The following is a 21,233-nucleotide window of genomic DNA, read 5'->3' on the forward strand; positions in this document are numbered from 1 at the left end:
GAGCTGGTCGATAAATTACCCGTCTTTCATGGAACCATTCCGATGTTCACAAGAATAGGTCCACATTCTCGCTCTTCGTGTCTTAAACATCAGTTTTAATATTGTTTCACGACCTGGCACTCCATGTGGCTTCTTTCGTTCGGATTTTCCCACTAAAATCTTGTATGGAATTCTCACTTTTCTCCCATGCGTGTTACATGTCCTACTCACCTTATACTCCTTGATTTTATCACCGCGATGTTTCTGGCGAAGTTCTGTTATGAAGTTCTTTATTATGCAGTTTTATCCAGCATTCTCTTTTTTATCTAATTTTTTAACAGTTTTCATTACCCTGTTCTCAAATATAAACTTAAGTGGCCAACAGTGCTAACAGATTCGTCTTGTAAAAGTAAGGGAACCTCATAACTACGTTAATTAACACACAAGAGACACAGAACACAATGATGATAAGTCTTGGTGTTCAAAAGTGTGTTCTGGAATGTAAACATGAGTATCGATTCATTAACGATGAGCAGGTCGCTTCCTTCCGTCCGTCACTTCGAATTACTAGTCGAGAAAAATACAGAACGGCTTTAGATGAAATTACGTAGAGGAGGTTTGGTAATTTCACATTTTGATCCTGATAAAATCAGGTTTTACCCGATACTCATCTCTTGCAATTGCGTTACATCGATCGATTCCTTCATGAAGTGGTCGAAACCCGCTGCGACATTACATTACATTGTCGTAACGTGCGAGGTTTTATTCGTAGTTTTGTCCCAAGCCTCTTTTTATGTGTCATTTGCTCTCTGTTTAGGTTCACGTGTACTTTACTGAGCTCTGCCTGACTTGCGCTCCAGCACAAATTGCATTTATTTATTGTTGGATGTAGTTATTTTGCAAGAGGAAGGAGTATGTTCTGTTATTAAAGCCTGACCGAGCACACAGAAACGTAAATAAACCGTCTTCCTCTCGCTTTACATGGTAGTCAGCAAATTTCCTGCTTCATTTTAATATTATCTACATTTCTATGCATTGGTTTCCTATTCCCTCCAGGTTTCACAACCAAAATATTGAATGTAATAACAACGTCTTCTGAGACAATCAGTCAAGGGTTGCAGGTATTCCTATTCCGAATGTAGAATGTGTCATATACGGCGTAACATTCTATATAAATTACACTTGTCGACTTGTTTTGAAGTTGAAATTGCAACAAGGAAACTTTTCTTGTTCTGTTGGTAAGAAGCACAGAGGCTCCGTACGTTTTCTGCATGAGGGATTCAATGACTATTGATATTTCTCGTTGTTTATTTATTTCCGGCTTTGTTGTTTGATTTGTTGTCATTTTTATCTGTTCTCCTTGATATTTTAATATTTTCCGTCAAATCACAATTTTTAATAAGATAATAAAATATAAAATATTTAAAATATCATTTCACGTTCCGTATCGAATGAATCGATTTACAAATTGGAACGTTTCTCTTACGACATGTTTCGGTTATATTTAACCGTCCTCAGGTATAAATTAGATTGGTAAATTTAAAACTCGAATTACAATCATTTACAATGTTATGCAGTTTATTGAAATGTTCTTATCAGATTACTCTTATATATTAGAACGAAGGTATTGTTTTTTTATATGGCGTGGTTCATTGTGATTTGACGGAAAATATTAAAATATTAACCTAATTCACAATATGACGCAAATATAGTACCTGTTCTCCTTGTTTAATATTTCTGAAAAATACTATTAGTCCTTAGAACTGGTGTGTCGCCCGCTGTATGCTGTGTTCTGAGTAGGAACAACCTCATCCACTTTCGAATCATCTCTTAATTGTGTTTACTAAAGGCTAAACAACACAATTTGTGTCACATATTTAAATCGAACAGGGAAATAAAAACGAGCTTAAATATTCAGATTAATTTAATGGGGCACGTGGTACGCATTAGACATTTAGGTTGTGATAAAAGAATTGTAATAGAGAAGCAACTTAGGTATTATAGTCACAAAGGGAGTATAATATTAAAGATTGTCTTAAAGGTGTAGGGTGAGAATCTGGCCTCGAAAGTTGAAACTATTGATTCAGTGAACTAGTTATTTTCGTATGCAGTCGCATGCCCACTCTTTCTGGCCCCTTTTTGTCAGTGACAGATGTTCTTTATACTACAAGTCCAATTCTGAAACGTGGATGCTCAGAAAATCTTAAATATTAACTTTCAACATATGACGGAGCTATGGAAAGCTTGTAGTACGTGAACACATTTAGTGTAAATAAAACGTTATAGACCATTTTGTTAAGATAAACCTTGCTGAAAAATTTTGCTTTTAATTACTCGAGCAGAAATTTTGTTTTATTGGTGATGTTGAATGGCTTTTATTTCATGAGTTATAATGAATTTGTAGTGTCTCTGCTACAGCTTCTACTTAAACTACACTGTGTGCATAGACGTTAGCTTTGATAGAAGCCTTTGCACTGTACGTAACCCCTCTCAGCGAAAGTGGGTTACGTACAGCGTTATACTATGACGTGTGGGCAACCATTTGTTAGGGTGAAGAGTAATTTTTCAGTTGTAACACCGCTTATTTGGAAATTCTGAGCCTGGCCATGTTGAGAAAGTATGCTTTTAAAGTGCTAGACGTCTTTGTTTTCAATTATAATCCCCTTCGATTCCCAACGAAACGAAACCACTGAGTCTATTTGCTTTCCAATTCGAATCAAGACTGCAAGGCGCATCACCCCAGAAAACACTCAATGCAACATTGCAAAGACATCGTTTATGAAACGCGCTACATAAATATGTGTACGTCTTTCCACATTTTTAAGATTGACTTAGAATTATAACATCGATTTTAAAAATGTGTCGCCTTTAACATTAGGCATGATATATGCTGCACATAAAAGTCTTACCTTGCATTATTGTTTAGAGTTGCGTTGTTTTCGTGAACTGCCAGGCGATATTTGTGATAACTGTAAATTCGAAGCTTATATTGCACAATTCGCTTAAGAATCCATATGCTTTGTGATTTTTAAAAAAATATACAACAAAGCGTACAAATTCTAAAACGAAGCGAACAACAAATTATATTATTCACATCGGACACTCTAAACATTCTGCCTTATGTTTTGCACCTATTCTGAGTGTAACATAGTGACTTGAGCGCTCATTTGCTCACTGAGAGCTGAATCAGTGAAGAAGAGGGCGTGTCCCACATATTTTTGGTTAAATGTTTTGGTCCTCAATCCTTTCCATGCTGCACTTTTCTAAATTTTTTTATTCTATATTGTCACTGTATCAAAATTTCTCTTGTTTACAAATTAAGAGGACTTTCTTTTACTCATTTTTAAAAAATACAAATGAATTCATAGCACAAAGTTCTGACATTTTTAAAGATATGTCACATGCGTAGGGTGGAAAGGGTTTCGTTTATTTCCCGGGATATATTTTATGATAAGAAACAATTCGTGCTAAATACATCCACGCAGTCAGTATAATTTTTGTCGTGTCTCGATTGTGTTGGGCTGTTGAACATAATTTATAGTAAGAAGTTTTAGAAATAGATGATTAATATGTGCTGTAGTGATTTCCGAGGTATTTATTAGTGTCCTTGTTTATAATTTTGCGCAAGAAATAGTTTTAATTTGTCTAGTTGTATGGTAGGGCATACACAACTTCTCTTTCAAATATTAACTTAAAATATAATTACGTTTGTTTAACCCTTTTGAAGTTGGGTGCCCCACAAAGCTTAATTTACTTGAACTCCATTGAAGAGTGATGTTGACAGTTCTCTCAGATTCAGTTCAAACTGTGTACACGACCTTCTAACAACATTTCCACAAATCACTGTTTGCCTTTTAATGGGTCGTGGTCGATCAACTCACCAAACGTTAACTCACACATTAAGGGTATATTCAATAATCAACACAGTTGCTATGACGAATGAAACTCTCTGATTTATTTCATATTTCTTGAACAATTATACAATTTATACACGTATATGTCATCAAATATCCCCAACTACATCAATGGAGTGATTGCATGATGTAATTATTTGCAGCAATTGAGTGATGTAAAGTCAAAATGGCTGGGGAAGTAATGATGATAAGTTAGGTTTTTTTTACATGTCTCTAACAATTATAAAAGGATGTTTTAACTTACTTCAAATGTCTCTTACTGTTGTTACAATCAGACACTGTGATGCATGCTTTGAATTACTATATGGAATATCTGAACGAATCTATTCACTGCGGACATATTTCCCAGTTAATGATTCCGACAATCAGCTGTTTGAAGGTTTTTGAACCAAATTTCCGGGAGTCTATATATATATATATATATATATATATATATATATATATATCTTTATTATAGCCATTTATGTCTTTAAACATTATGGGCGCTTCAGATGCTGCTGAGTTTGTGAATCTGAATTTATATTTTGTAAAGAAATTACTAGGTTTGACAGAATTAATGAAGAAATAACATTTAAATTAATCTCATAATTGTTAAAGGTCAATGTTTTCTTGTAACTAAGGACATGGGGCGAATGATATTGTTTCTTGTTCTTCGATGTATACCCTTGAAATATCATTTTCTTTCATGTAGTCCATTCTTATACCACACACATTATTTTATTTAGGGATTGTACTTTGGGAGACATCGTTTAAAAGGCAACAGGAATTTTATGAACAGTGCATAATAAACTAAAATTTATCTATGCAATTCTTACACTAGCATATGAAGCAGAGATACGTGTAATATCTTTAATAATATCCGTGAAAATCTAACCTGATAATTCTCGTCGCCTTTATACGATTTCGGAGGAATTTTCTGTAATATTTTGTTACATATCCGATTGTCAGAATCTATCGCGAACTGTAAGGAAGCATCGGTGAACAAGTCCTCAGTTGGACCAAGTCAGCGAAAGAGAGTAGACGTTTCTTTTCAATTCTCAGTTGATTCATTGGATATTCCATTACAGGAGCAGAAAATGTACAAAACTTGAACTAATTTCCGAGGTGACCAGATATATCTCATATACGTAGGACGGTCCGCGACTTTAGAATTTGCAAATTTGTACGTATATAAAACTTTAATAAATGGGGAGGGGGGTTACGATTCGTAAGAATATTCTAGTATGTGGATTAAAATATGTGCGTTATTTGTTAATTTGTCTGTAGAACTGAATTTATAACGAGGATATGTTTTGATTCTCTTGACACAAAGTGTCTTTCGATGCAACTCACAGTATCAAGTCATCAAAGAGAAATCAATTACGGTGTCCAATGTCATCCATTTGTAACTGGTACATTAATCATCACTGTTAATAACATTAAGTAATTTTTTTTTTGTATTGTAGGAAAGTCACCAATTTAGAACTTGAAAATTGTAATTGATATGTTAAAACCTGACAAATGATTAAGTCATGTTCACGATATTATATTTAAAAGAATTTGACATTAAACTCTTCAAATACTTTTCGATAAATCGTATTGTATCGTTTTCATTTTCAAGGCATGTTTTCTTATGTAATTCACTTAGAAAATAAAAAAAAGGTAATTAACTATGGCGGCTAGGAAATCAATACACAGTAGAACTTGTAGACTATACGTCTGGTCACCTTACATGATACAAAATAAAGAATACAATATACAGAGTGTCCAAAACTTTTGGATAGTTTGAAGATCGTATAATTATTTATAATACACAAAGAAACTTATGAATGAACTTCGCTGACCACATGTGAGAAACGTGAATGTCATGTCTGTTTTGTAGCATATAAGTTTTTTATGTGTCATAATAAATAGTCGCACGCCCTTCAAATAGTCCATTAATTTATGAACACTCTGTATACTGATCTCAATACAAATATGTTTTTGTAAAGACAGTAATAGTTTGAGGGGAGGAAAGAACATTCGAAAGTTCGTTTGGGAATGGGTGAGAGAGGTCTAGAAAAATGTTTTGTATTTATTTTATTGAATGAATCTTCCTTAAAATGAAGTTGACCTATAACTGAAAAGAATAATCTATCTATGTATAGAATTGCTTAATGTTTTTGTTTAGAATATGTCTCATTAGATGTAAACGTTGACGTACTTCAACTATATATTTTTTTAATTCCCAGCGATTTGCAAAAATGTTAGTAAATTTACAAATCTATATATTTCAATATTTCAGCCCCTAAGTTTGAATTAAAAAGAGCGTTTAACTTTATAAGTACATTGTTTTATTGAAAAGAAGGAATTTGCTTAGAAGGAAACACGTATTACTTTCAAGATACGTATGTTTAAGTGTTGTATTAAAATTAATGTATTGTGCACAAAATTCTACGCTAAATAAGTATAGTCTTCGGCAGAAACCTGCACGTTTCGAGGCTGAATGACTTAAGTACCTGCATCATCCGCAAAACCGAAGGCCGGGCGGCCCTAATTCTTCATTATTTTCAATTTAAAGCTGTCTCATTCCTGCCACTTTTATCTGTGATGTAGATTTAAACAATTGGACGACCTTATTCCGATATGCTTTCTGTGTGGCTGAAGCTACGTTTTAGACTTGTTTTACGTGAAAAGTGTTATTAAAACGCGTGGTTACATGATTGAGTTAAACACAAGTTAGTCTGATTCTGTAATATAAATGTGGAGCTGTACAATAATGCGTATGTAACATACTTCATACGTAGTAGTTCTGCTTATTAGTCACCATGGCAATCTCTTTACACAGTTTTGTGATTCTGCCCACGTATATGTAGAAAACATGATTATAAATTATTTATTTTTGCCATAAATTGTAATGTAACTAAACATCTATTTGATTTTTCAAGTTCGCTACTTATAGCTTTAATGTTTTTTTTTTCATACAGAATGGTACAAAAACCACTTTTGTACATCAGTCTGGGATGACCAATGTGCTCTGACGTATGCACCGAACTGTACTTTTTTCTGAATTATGTTGTTAGTATCATAATAATGAATAATAATCGGCAAAATTGATTAAGTTCAATTATTGGTGAGATTGTTTAAGTATTAACAAAATTACGACTACTTAAATATATTAAAATTAAATACTGTAATTCGTAAAGCTGCTTTACATGAAAATACTAATAACGAACTTTTCACGTAAGAAGTTATATTATTCGTAGAACTTTCATAAATTGCACTAAATATTCGCATTGATTGTTGATGACTTGCATAGATTTTTACATTCAAGTTGGCGAGAACAGCTCGAGCGATAGCAAACTTTTAAAGTTGTTTTTCTTAATAACCATTCTGTATGTACGTAAAAGATCCATATCAAACAACATAACAATTCAAAATCTACTTACCATATTTAGCTTTTAACAACAAGCATATAAACACATTTAACATTTACATATTCTTACATTAATTCTTACACCCTAATATTATTTGCGTTCTGTATTTATGCGTAATAATATTATGTATTCATATATAGGTGTGGAATATATGTTTATGTTTAATAATAAAAAGCAGGATTAAGATTTACCCGCGGTTTCCTTAGATCGCTAAATATCAGAAATTACCATCTTCGTGTGAAAGATTTTTTAAATATTAGAATATGAACAGTTCCTTCCGCTCGCTGCAAAAATTTAACAAAATCAAAATTAAATTTAGCAACATTTTGTATCCACAAGTAATGCAAGGTTTTTACATTTTCATTGTTAAATACGTCAATAACCAAAGGCAAATAGTTGATACACATATTCTCCAGTTTGCTTTTATTTTGATGCATTTTTTGCTGCTGTTGCAGTAATATCGTCATGATTAATAATGTTATCGGCTAATGAAATGTTCAGTTGTATCCGATCCATCACATTATTGGAGTAAGATATGTCTTATTACGTCTTGAAAAGACGAAAATGCGTCATGAAAGTTATAAGACTGAAATTATTCTATCCATGAAATTTAAGTAAAAACTCTATATTAATTTAAATCAACTTATGAAATTACACAAGAATTTGTGATTCTAAAATAACTGGAGAAATATGAGTTGCGTATACCATCCTTTTCTACGAGACACCTCAATGTTTTTATTTTGTATTTGATAAAATATTATGGACACACCATGTTGCACAGCAATTAATATATACTGATATGCCAACGCGTTTATAATTTATAATGCAAAACATAACAAATTTCTATTAACAATATACACTGAGAAACATACGTAAAATGATACCGGGAATGTATTACGTTAAATTTTTTGTGTCCGGTATGAAGGGGTTCAGTGAATACAAATGATATTTCACATGAGACGTTTTTACAGTGCCTTAAAAATATATTACTGTTGAGAGAATGAACTGATAATAGTTGGCATAGTATTAAATTTCTGAAATTAGTTTATGGTCAAGTCATAGAGTTCCATTTTGAGTGAAACCGCAATCCACCAGCCACAAACGTTGGTGTACAGATTTCACTTAAGAAATATATTTCAACCACGGCTTCTTGAGATGTGGTAACAAACAACACGCAAGCAGTTGACTTGTTATATGTAGGTAGGAAGTAACTTATATATTAAAGTATTAAGAAAGTATAACCCCATTATTTTAGGTGCCATCCAACGAAGTCCACGTCTTTCCTTACAAATAAACAGCATGGATGTATTGTCCAAGAAATACTTCCATGTGTTTCATGAATTAAGTTATATATTAAGATAAGAATTTTACATTATTTTATTTTATTTTAAAATGCCCATGTGGGATGGATGCCTGACACCCCAGTGATTTTCTCTTTGTTTCATTATTTTAATTTTTCTTCTGTCTCTGTTACGGATATTTCAGTTCCATTTGAGTTATCAGATTAATCGATTCGTGGTCCTGTGAATTTGCCGATTCATAATCCTGAGAAACCTGTTTTGTTTTAAATTTCTAAATCCCTTTGAAAACCATGTAAAATGAGCAGCATAAATGTATTCATATGTTTAACTTTTATAATTTCAAAATATCATACTAGAAATAAGTGCAGTCTCAAAACAGTAAACAAACGTCTTCCGGTTTCTTTGCAATTTATAATAACTTAATAAAATACGGAAATATTGATTGTAGATATTTTATTCGTGTTTTTTTAAAACTAAGGTGTTAAAACTGTAAAATGTCTTATGTTAACCTTCACAATGAAAGTTAACACAACTTCAAGAGTGATACAGACAAAGAGATGAAATTATTGATAAACATATTTACATGACCAGCGATATCTCGATGTGTATGGCTTTTATTTTAAAACCTTATGTAAGACATTCAGATAATTTTGATATTTTATGATAGGCTGTTTAAAAACCGTCATTTGTTTTATTATAAAATAGGCACCATCATAACGATAATTTTTTTTATGCTAACGTGATAATATTTTCGAGTTTAATACTTGTGTAGGATACATTTAGCAGTTTTCATAATTTTTTTCCTTTTCAGAAATAAAGTAGGAAGTAGATTTATTTGCTGGATTATTATTAGAATGATGCTATTTGTCGAAGTGTAAACAAAGCAACGGAACATATCCATGCGGCCAGTGACAGTTTTTGATTTTCACTGGAGTTGCATCCGTCTTCGTTACAGCAGTAAATTCGTGTCCCCCAAGTCTCTGAAATCAAACACACAAGATGGCTGTCATCTCCTTGACATTATTCATGGCCGATGAATGAATACCTGCATTTTCATGCGAATAAACGGGAATACAATTTCTGATTAATTTAACTATAATATAACACCGCATATTTATTTTGTTATTACCATTAATTATCCTCTTATTAAGCTTCATGTTAAATTATCATAAGTGTTGAATCTAGGTACAGCTGTTTCTCGTGTGAGTCATATTGAAATAATACCGAACGTAAACGTACAATGAGTACCATCGAATATCAAAATGTTGATATATCCTGAAAACCAAATTTGACACGCAGGATTCAAGCAAAATCATTAATTGGTTGTTTAAGCCAGAGATTTATCGGTAAATGTATGGTAATATTATTAATTTCGGGAGGCGGCTGAATTATTTTGTGGGTAGGTACGTCCAAAAGTTTTTTATATATTTTCGAAATGATATTATTAGAAAGCTGGGGTGTTTTGTTATAATACATATATGCGTGATATAATCTGTGTTATTTAATCTCAACCTTGCAACCTCAGTGCAAAAATGATGGTCATTTTGCTTTTATGATTGCTGAAACAAGAAATATTCTAATTTTTATTAAAAAAATATCGCATTTATAAAGGAGCGAATGTAAGTTATTTATAGTGAAGTATCCAGTTTGATTTAAATTCATCACTTATATAGTCGTATTTAGAACAGAAGTGAAAAAAAAACAATTGCCAAGCTTCGAAACAGCTGTGGATGTAAATTGGTTTTGTCGACTTTGCAGCATAAATTGGTTATGATGGTTTGGCAACGAAACCAGGTAAAACTACACGAAGGAATCTGATATATTTCTAAAAGAATATTTTTGGATTCTGCCGTCTTATCACTTACCCTTTTCTATGCATTTGTCTACACACTCCCGCACAGTGCTGCCCTCACTCACGAATTTCTGTAAAGAAGAAAACAAATGGAACTTTAACATTCAATTCAAGGTTTGTGTTTTTTGATTAAAATATATAATAAAATTCAGGTCAATACACAAAATAATACTTTATTTAGATGTTAAAACAACACCTGAAGATGATGTATTACATCGAAACATGTTGTGAAGTGAACGAAAGCGCTCAAATGTAACATCCTTATAGTGATGAATAGCGCAAATTTAAAATTTAAAATTTTAACATTTAAATTTTAAATTTTAACATCTAAATAAAGTATTGTTTTGTGTATTGACCTGAATTTTATTATATATTTTAACATTCAAATTAGCTTACTTAAATAATTAAGAATTTTAAACATTTTAGCCCACAATTTAAATTATTTATTATTTTACTTGACATCACGTGATTTTATAGACCAGACACTGAATTTCTCTATGAAAAAGGCGACACATTTCCGTCCACCCGGCCCTAGAACAATCTCTGCGACGTAGTTCTTCTCGAAATATTGTCGGTTTGTGTATCAGCTGTAATAATGCAGTGTGTGGACACCGGGCACGGTCATTGGAGCTGCAGCGTTTAGCGTGGGTTTTAACTGTGTGGCTGGGACGAGCAAGACATAGATAAGACTGGCAGTTTGAAGTTATCGTTTACTGTAAAATACGGAAGAGTGTTCTGAAAACGGCACACATAAATTATAATGGTGGCTGTCTTTTTAGCTGTTGTGCCATGTAGTCAGCTAGCACCTCTGAAATGTCTGTAAATCTCTACGAGAATACTCGGCGCACCAACCCGCAAGACAGCCATCTTCAGATTGTAAGCTAGTTAACAGAATAAGTGACGCTTTTGCTCAGGAATACGTTTTAGAACCAACGTGAATGTTGTTTTGTTTATAGTTAATAATGACGATAATAATAATAGTAAGGCATCAGAGGAATATAAAAGTCAGTGGGATAGAAGAGAAGGAGTGAAAATGAAAATGCAAAGAAATATTTGACTTTGGTCAGTTCGTTGTCTGATGAGATTTCAGGTTCTCATGGCGGAGTATATGAAAAATGATTTATTGCGCCATATATTTTGATATGAATTGACCCACATTTCAGAGGCACTTACTGTCTGCAGTTGAAAGCAGTTGACACCACAAAAAGCTGTTTCTGTAAGACTTGTTTTAATGGTATCTTCGCTCAGGACCGAGTGGGTTAAAGTAGCAGTAGTCTTTTTTTCGAGAGATACTCCATTTGAGTCGCAGACGGTACAACAGCAAACCTCAGCTCTGTGATTATTTTCCTCAGTCTTTCCAGACGAATATCCTACTACTGTCTTAAAATAGAATATGACTTTTTCCTCTATGATTCTCTCACATTTAACATAGGTAATTATATCCATGTTCCATTCATCGGTACTTAATCTTGCGGTTTAATCAGCGACTTTAAATAAGTTAAGGATATGTTTTCATTTATGTCTAACAGATTTTATATTTTCTTTAAATTTCAGGACCCAAACTGTTTATGAATTTATCATTTTACTCATACCTGTTTCATTATCTTTTCGTAATTTATTTATCCTAATGAGATTGGATGTCGTCGCGCTTGTAAAGACGCAAAGATTAACCCTCGATACGGAAGCTGTACGTTACCCCGAAACATTAATAACCACCTACCACAAGTACAATCTATGTATTGACAGTCTTGTCCAGTTCAGATTTCATACAAAGTTTCAGTATATTGTTCCTAATTGTAATCGTGGTTTGCTCATTTAAAGCACATCTTATGATTCCAAATATTCGTTTACAAAATCTGCCATGAATCACTGCTCCTTCCTTCCAAGTCATGCAAATCCTCCACATCACTAGATTGTGTTCCTGTCTTCTATTTTGTGTTAAAATGGTATAGTTAACATGAAATACTGGAAGATGAAAACAGCAATCAATCTTTACATGATGGCAGGTGGATAAAATTGATTGAAGAATCAGGAAAAGTATTTTGAGCAAAGAAACTAGTAACACCTTTTGAGATGTCCTAAGTAAAAGCTTCCTATTGGAAGCAATGTCGAAGTTACTGATCTGCAAAACCTTTCAACAGATTTGTTAACCTTGTCTAACAACAGAAAGGGACGTGTAGGAGTAAGGGCAGGAGGACGATGTTTGTGGAGTAGTGAAAGCTGTTGGTAATCCTATTTCACAGCCAGAGAAAGAGACAGGTAGAGCCATGTTATCTTCTGTACGTGTGCATCGTCTAAGTGATAATCGTGAAACCAAAGTTATAACTGGCTTTGGTACTGAAACTTCATTTGTATTATTTCAAATCCTCGTCACAATAACGTGTTCTTCAAAAGATATATTCGGTGTAATGAATTAATATAACATACTGAAATATCTTTTGTATTTGTTACGTTACTGGAGTTGTTTACTTTGATAATTATGAAGTTCCAGCTTTACATTAGCCCTTTCTGAATGATTTCGTGTTATTTCGGAGTTTAATACAAAAAAAAATTAGTCAGCATCCGATAAATGGATTTGGTAATGTGATATACAAACAGACAAAGTATTGAAATTATTGATTTTTTGCAACTCATACAAGAATGTATAAGAATAAAAGTTTAAAAATTAAAAAAAACTGAGTTGTTTATTTTATATCAGCATAAACAATTTGAGGCTTTATGTACGACAGCTCTAAGCAATTAAGGCTGCTGAAATTAAGTTCGTTTTTTGCATGTGTAGTGCAAGCAGCCATGATGAATTTGGAAAAAAATTATCGTACAAGTTTAAAATGTCGCTCATTCAGCAGGCATTACTTACGAACAGCATCCACGGTTTGGGCCGCATTTTCCTTGTGCTGTACGCCACGACCACATTACACATATATATTTGATTAATCATGAACATAAATATAATTGGTTTTAACACATCCATGTAATGGAAGATGCAAATGTTTCCAAAATAATCCAGTCAGGACTTGCAGAGACGGAAGGTATGACAGTTGGACAGACTCGATAACTCCTTAATAAAACTCTAATTTTATGCATTTAATCCACAAAGTGCACAACAGATTCTAAATAAATTATTGTTAAATTAACTGTTGACTGACTACTGGTATGTATCCGTCTAAAGCTGTGAGCGATTAGTAACGCTAATATGTAGGCTGTGATAACTTGACATCATTTGTCATTGCAACAGAAACAGTAGCTGAATTATAAATCATCAATCATTTAAATGCTTATTCCTAACAATTATAGCCAGACTGGCTGAAGACTAGTTTACGTTATTGGTCGTAGTTCTGACGTTCCGAGATTAACGGTTCTACTGTAATTTAATAAATAACGTATACTATGAAGCAGAGTCCTTGAGAAGCTTACATTCGCTCACCATGTCATGAAATTCCAACCTCTTGTAAACCTAGAAGTTTTATTTGTCGCACCGTTCACCAGCCTCTTTCCTGAAGGAGTAAAGAAATATTACAGCCACCCTAAACTCGATTGAATAAAATTTTTCTTGGATATTATCCATCATCTAGTAAATATAAAACGTAGATAGGGATTAGCTCTATCTAGTGGGCCCAACTGTGTAGGAACCTGAGGACGGAGATAGAGTCCCATCTCCGAAACGTCGTTTTACGTTTTATATTTACTAGACGATGGATAATATCCAAGAAAATGTTTATTCAATTGACTCTTTACCATCGTCAAGAAGTTTTAGATTTGATATACCCTAAACTCATTTTATAATAGTACGCATGTAACATATAGGCCAATTTTGAGAAGATCAGCCTAAAATGTGTGAAGTGAAATTGACTGGACTGTCAAATTGTATAAAATTCACTTTAAATTTACGACAATACATAATGAAGTTTGTAGTCTTTCTGATTTCTTGATAACGTAATCATTTGAAAGTCGATTCTGAAGGGTTCTGGGGATGCTGGAATACAATCTGGACTTGAGAGTTTTTAGACCTTGTCCATCGTCTGATGTTATAAAACACACGACGTTTCGACGACTGGATCTGCCCTCGTCTTCAGATGCGGTTGAGCCACCGGCACCTTCACTGTGGGGTCCGTTATAATGATCTGGTCCCAGCCACTGGATAAGATCTCGAAACGTCGTGTGTTTCGTAACATCAGGCGACGGATAAGGTCAGACAGGCGAACAACACAAATAATGTGCAGTTCATAGTCTCTCATCTAGCCAGATAATAACTTTGTCAATGTTAGTGTTTTGGATTTCGGAGGAACATACTGCCTCCGTCTTCCTAAACGTTTTATACCTCTAATTTTATGCGGCGTTGTAACTCCGAAGACCATCGCGTTTAATTTGACCGCCGTGAGAACCTCAGATCTCATAGAGCAAACTTCTTTTTTGACTTGAAAATTTATCTTTTCAAATTTTACATTGCTGTGAGCGAATTTAATCCCGTTCACACATTATCTAGATTTATTTTATTATTGTATTTACATTTACTCTTATGTGTATATGTTCTGAAATTTAAATTTCGCGGTGTTCTTTCTCATTTATTCAATTTTTTTTCTAATTTTACGTTAAATTAGGTTACATATTTCATCTACAATCGGTAGGGGTGTACAGTGTAGAAACCAACTTGGCTGTTTCAGAGCCGAATTGTCAGGAAAAAGTCAGTTTTGTTGAGTCAGGTTTTTCTGAACGATTCAGATGTGGAGGCGACATAGAAATGACCTCTCGTTTTCTTATCTGATTTTCCTTCTCGTCCTTCGCATTCTTATTTTTTTTAGCTCGTCGTTTATCCTCCTCGGTTCTACTTTTCCTTGTCTTCCTCAGGATCAGAATGAGTTATTTCGAGCGCCGTGTGAGTGCAAGTGGGGGTGGGGGGTGGGCTGCAGTTCAATTTTCTGTTAAGCGGATATTGCACGCGGTTTCAGTCCTTTGGGTGGGGCGAGTCACTTGAGTTTGGCAGTCACGATGTCCAAGTCTGACCGTATCACCTCAGCCATGTCACATGATTTGAGGGGCCAACGGATCTGAACTTCAGGCAATCTTGCGTTTAATGGAGGCACCGGAGTCTTAGATACGCAGGATATAAAGCCACAAATTTAAGCCGCTGATTGGTGCTTCCTTTCAGTTTTATTTCAATTTCGCTTTCTCAGTTTGCACATGACATTACTTTAGGAAGGTTTCAAAACAGAGTCCATTTCTTGAATGCGTTATGACATCCTTATATTTTCAAGGTATTGACAGGGGAGACATATTTTAATCTTATTAATGAGCTGCATGTATTTGACCTCACATACTCTGAATCAGTAATGGACACCAATACATTTTTTATTCTTGATTTTTGAGTTTTACGTTCGGGAATCTTTGAGAAGGCGAAGAAAATGTATTTAAGGATATATATACTAAGATAAAAATAATAATTTATTAAAAATCTTTATATTATTCTCACAGAAGTATATTAAATGTGTGTGTTACAGGAAAATATAATTAATATTTTAAAAATATATTAAAATTTTTTTGCCGTCAATCACAAATATAAAATTGTTAAAAGATTAAAACATCAATTAACGTTCCCCTTCGAGTACTCGATTACATAGGAACTTACACTACTAGTTTCGGCTATAATTTAGCCATCAACGGGTGTTATGTAGTTAAAACTTATTACTGAAATACTGATTTTTATTGTTTTTTTTATAATTTATATTCTTCATTTTCTGATGATGTTCTTCTTGTTCATTATATTATTTCTTCGTTGCGTTGTATTATCACAGGTCACTGTTATTAGGTTTGTATTTTGTATTTTGTAGTGTCGTCAATAATTTATGTAGGACCAAGAAGTAATATCGTAATCGTATATAGTAGAAACGGAGATGTATTGGACTGTAATGTATCGTGGCTGGTTTCTATAAGAAACATCCACAAGTTGCCGGAATGTAACTTTAACCTGTTTGTATGTTGTTTAGCATAACGGAAATATAACAGGGTGAAATGCCTATATTTTTAATTTAAGGAACTACTAGAGAAGTATGATTATTGAAATTATCGAATGTCGCAAGAAGATGTACCTGAACATTTTTCGCTTAATAATATATTATTGTGATTTTACGAAGACCGTGTAATCAGGTTTTTATGATGAAACATTATCTTTTGTACAGAGGATACCACCGGTGTATTGTGAAGTTCCTCGTTGAGCTCGATGTTTGCCTGCAGTATTATATTTTCCCGGCGTTCTTCCCAGCCTTACACTGCATGATTGATGTGCCTCGCAATTTACAGTGATTGGTTGCTAACATTTTAATATTAAAAACTGACACGCTGTATCTTTTGACAGTTTAGAAGGTCCTTGTCTGCAATGAATTAGAGTATTTTACCTGCTTCTGTTGTTAAAACTATGAAAACTTGCTGAAAATGTTATTACGTAATTATTCATATCGTCACTGTAATTTATGTACGCATCGGCTGGGTGTCAGACTAATTTATTTCCGCGCGACTAATGCATGCGATCAAGGAACCGTTTAAACAGTCTACTCGTTAGTTCTAATAAAATATCCAGAAATGTGCGTCAGGCTGACCTTGGTTTGAGAAACAATATTCACTGCGGTTTATATAACTGCCTCTGATATCCATTTACATTCAAGAAGTTGCTTGTAATATCTACTGTGGTTTCAGACATCGTCTGTGGTTTTCACAGTAGTTAGAGAAATTATTTTTGACGTAAAGTCATATTTGATAAATTGTCTGTGATATTCACCGCGATCTCAATAATTGTCTGTAATTTTTACTATGGTTCCGGAAATCATCTGCACACTAATATATTTTAATTAACACAAAAAGATCAACAGTTAATGTAAAAGTATTAATACTAAAACTGGAGTGAAAGATTTTAATGGAAAATATTCGGTTTGGTACAAAATAAGTCTTATAAATTTAATTTTAATTAAATGTCGACTATATTTCGATTTAGAAGAAAGATATTGCTAGTAAAATTTTAGCAATTAAATGGAACTTGAAGAACTATCAAAATACCAAATTACACGAAATTAAGGATCAATAAATGTTGAAAAGACAACGGTTTTATTCAATAATTGTCCGTTACGTTTGCTTGGTTTGTGTACTTCACATAGGTAATCCTTCACTTATGGCACGCTAAGTGACCTCTGGACTTGATGAATCACCACTGAATAATCTACGAACCACTCCACCGTAAACACGCCTCAAGGAAAACATTTATTTTTTTCGCTGTCAGAATTTTGGGTTTCTGCGTAACTAATATGTTAATCTAGCTAACACGGTCTATCGTTTAAGAACAATGGCATTTAGCAGAGCTCCAATGGAAACACGTTAGTTGGGATATGAGTCTTACGCACTACGCAGTAGTTATATTACTTTCGAACTTGAATGAATTAGGTTTTCTCTCAAACTTCAAAAAGATTTATACTTACATATATACTGGTACATGTGAACATAGTATGCTAGAGTAAACCGAGAAGTTGAAGAGAGAAAAAGATAATTCCATGTTAACAGGCAATAAATGTATAAATCATTAAACTTTGGAATCGGAGAGTCGATATCTGAGAGTAAAGGGCGTAGTTAAAATGACGACTATTATATTCCTGTTGATACAAAGTGAATATAAATCATAATTATTGTTGTAAAGTTACACTGTAGATGATTTTAACTCTGTGTGAGTAGATTTTTTTTGTTTTTGTTGAAACTCTGATTAAGTAGGCTGAACCCTTTTGCTTGTTTTGATTGCAGTTTTTTGCGCTGATTAAACGTCTTTTGTTTTGTTAGATATTTCAGAAAAAAGATTGAGTAATTAATGTTTTGAAATTACAAATTAAACATAAATTGTTTTAAAGGCAGAATGTGTTAAACTAAGGTTTGATAAAAGCTCATTTTGTATTCTTTATTAATTAAACATTCGGTCTTCCTTCGGGTTTATTCTTAAGATGCACACATAGCTGTTGTTATTATATGTTCATTAGTAACACAAATCTCACAATATTTGTGACAGCCGTGCCATGAGAGATGCCTTAATTTATTTTCCCCGGATTCAAAATTTTGGGGTGAGTCAATGAAACTGTGCTCTCGCTACTCAGCGAGTTTGCCTCGTTATGCAGCTTCTACTGTGGCCGAGGATAGTATACTGATTCTCCTCATTACACTGAAATAAAAACGAGGACACGGAAAGCGTAGAAATGGGAGTCACACGTATTACAGACCCGGGTATGACTGTACCTGCCGCACGTTTCGTGGGGGTTCTGCGGACTCTGCGCGGGAATTCTGTAAAAACGTTAAGGACAAACTTTTATTTGGAACGTGTAGTAGATGCTTTTGAAATACCCTTTACCTCATGTTGCCTGAAGAAACCTGGATGGTGCAACTGTACCCAAGGGAGCAACTCACGTGTTCCATTATTGCTGCCGTTCTGTGACTTCAACATTTCGCCTGTGACTTCCTGTTTAGCCTTCCCGCAGTACAGACCTGTCGGATAAGTAGTCTACCATTCACGGCGTTATGGTATTTCCACTGTAGATTTCTCCTTGAATTCAGTATTGTAGTTCAGTATACTGCGTTACTGTTTTCGTGGGAAATAAGACTGGGTGCTAGATAGGGATGTCCTTGAAGGAAGTTTTCTTTCAAACATTATAAAAGTCCAACTCCAGGAATTTTTTGATCTGCTGATGAAAATCACACAGCTGGATGCTCAGTTGTATTTAAATATGAATTCTATTTAAATGTGTTCAAATTTTAATAGATTTAAATCTTGCACCTAGCCCAATTTTACTTGGAAAACTTATATTTTAGAAGAGTTCTAAAGTACGTAGCGTGTATGGCACTTGTACGTAAGTAGCAGGTGAGATAGGAATCACGAATTTTTTTCAAATCCTTCGCAGTGTTGAAATAAATGAGCTTGCGTTAACTAGCAGCAAATTAACTAATTTCGCGGTCGTAGTTACAAGTGGTTTCAAGTTACATGTGGCCCGCTGGCCTCCAGTTAGACCTGGATAAGATGAACCTACTTTCTTCCCATCAGAAAGGGACTTAGGCTACAAAAAAAAAAAAACCGATGTGAATATCAATTCCAGTTTGCGGGTCATAGTACACGTATTTTAATTTCTGTATTACGTTGTCTGCACACACGTTAACGGAAATCAGATACGGCAGTGTTACTGCTTAACTTTTCGAGGGGCACCTTCCTTATTAATCTCGCTTGCCTGAAAGCTAATCGTGCTCCTGATTATTCGACCCACAAATCTGTCCTTGAATATCTGAGAAATATAGAATCTCTAAACCCCAAAATATTCTCCTTACAGTTTTAAGTACAGCAATTCATTAAAAAGATGTTAGTCAGGAATTTAGCCATGCATTCCTTATCAATATACGCGTAATCCTTTCTGATATTGCTTTGAATCGAATGACTTTTGATGGAAGTTCGTCGAACTCGACACACTTATGGAATTTTGACTGTCATCTGATGTGTTCCTGATTTCAAATAATAAGAATGCTAAGTTTGGTGCAGATCGGTATATTAGTTCTTGAGATGTAAGCGGACAAGTATGAACTCACAATTTCAACGCTGTATTTATGATTGTTTAGGAGTTATTGGTCTTTAATTGTAAATGCTTATCGCTCCTTTGAAGACTGCAATTGGAGTTGGGACATCGAGTCGCAAATAATTATCAATAAAGCATTCTTCAGTATTTTTGATTGCGTAATAATACGTTTCGCCACTGTAAATGTTTTTACATTTTTCAGAGTTTTCTGCTCGCGTTGACTTCCAATAATTCATCTCCGGTAACAAAAATGGTCCGTCATTGAATTAAGGTAGGAATTTGTAACTTTTGACTAATGCTGTTTTGCAGGCGTATTTTTTAACATGGATTATTCACGGACAGGTTTTATTTTTCTCCTAAGCAGCAGTAACGGAACACCGTTGTTATAAGGCGGAGTTAAGTCGTAAAACGCTGAAGTTCGCAGAAATGTATCGAGTCAGCTGTTGGACATATCTCGTAATGTGCGATATTTGTAGCTTGGACTCACTAAAGTGAATGCACTCCGCTTCAATTTCAACACCATCACATCGTTTCACTTTAATGAGCTCGGTCACTAGATTAACTCGAACGTCCAGTAAATTGCTCTGCGCTGGGCGTATATTCTCCTTTATGGCTGCAAGAAGGCTCATACCCCAAGAATTAACTTCCAGAATTGTATTAGTTATTTCAGTTTGCAGCTAACGCATTACCCCCAACCCACGTCCACTCTTTTTTAATCTTTTAATCCTCCATATTCTGTGATGTATGTTTATTTATAACTGATCTAGTCGCTTCCAGCCTCTCTTTCCAATTCCCAGGGCACCGAAATTAGTTACCGGCACGTTAGATTAAAATTGTGAAGTGATACAACATGATTAGTCCAACCTACTCCATCCAAAAATTCAAATTAATATAGTTTTATATCATCACGACAGATAGATCCGCTTATTGCAGACAATGTATACCGATTGTAACAGAGATGCCTTTATTCGTCGTTTTGTCTAGTAATCGTCTATTTGAATGTTCCTGGAAGGCGAAAGAACGACTTTAAGGTAATATAATAACAGTTATCATGTCTGCACCTAGAAAGTTTTCTATTCACGCTTAAACATAAAATGTTCATAAAGTTGAGCCAGCGAACTATCGCGAGGTAAAAATATGTTTAAGGAGATAATGAATAAAATTAAATAATGCTGTTTTAGAATACAGGTTAATTAATATTTGAGCTTCAAGAT

The 21,233-nt window shown here is 34.0% G+C and overlaps 1 protein-coding gene and 1 long non-coding RNA gene across 2 annotated transcripts in view; one reads left to right on the forward strand and one right to left on the reverse strand.

Annotated features, from left to right (window-relative positions):
- The window catches only part of LOC110835309 (uncharacterized), a 236,601-nt gene that overhangs the window by 11,381 nt on the left and 203,987 nt on the right, over positions 1-21,233 (forward strand). The window lies entirely within an intron of this gene.
- LOC147871250 (uncharacterized) overlaps positions 6,716-21,233 on the reverse strand; it is a 123,631-nt gene continuing 109,113 nt past the window's right edge. Inside the window, exons 4-5 of the mRNA XM_087340764.1 lie at positions 10,455-10,512; positions 6,716-9,569 (exon numbers count right to left, since the gene is read on the reverse strand). Coding sequence (XP_087196890.1) covers positions 9,439-9,569; positions 10,455-10,512 — 189 coding nt within the window. The 3' untranslated portion in view covers positions 6,716-9,438. The remainder of the gene's footprint in view (positions 9,570-10,454; positions 10,513-21,233) is intronic.

This window comes from Zootermopsis nevadensis, unplaced genomic scaffold (assembly GCF_977971745.1).
Source record: "Zootermopsis nevadensis isolate Lab colony 2312 unplaced genomic scaffold, Znev_1.0 Znev_ptg000061l, whole genome shotgun sequence".
Lineage (NCBI taxonomy): Eukaryota > Metazoa > Arthropoda > Insecta > Blattodea > Termopsidae > Zootermopsis > Zootermopsis nevadensis.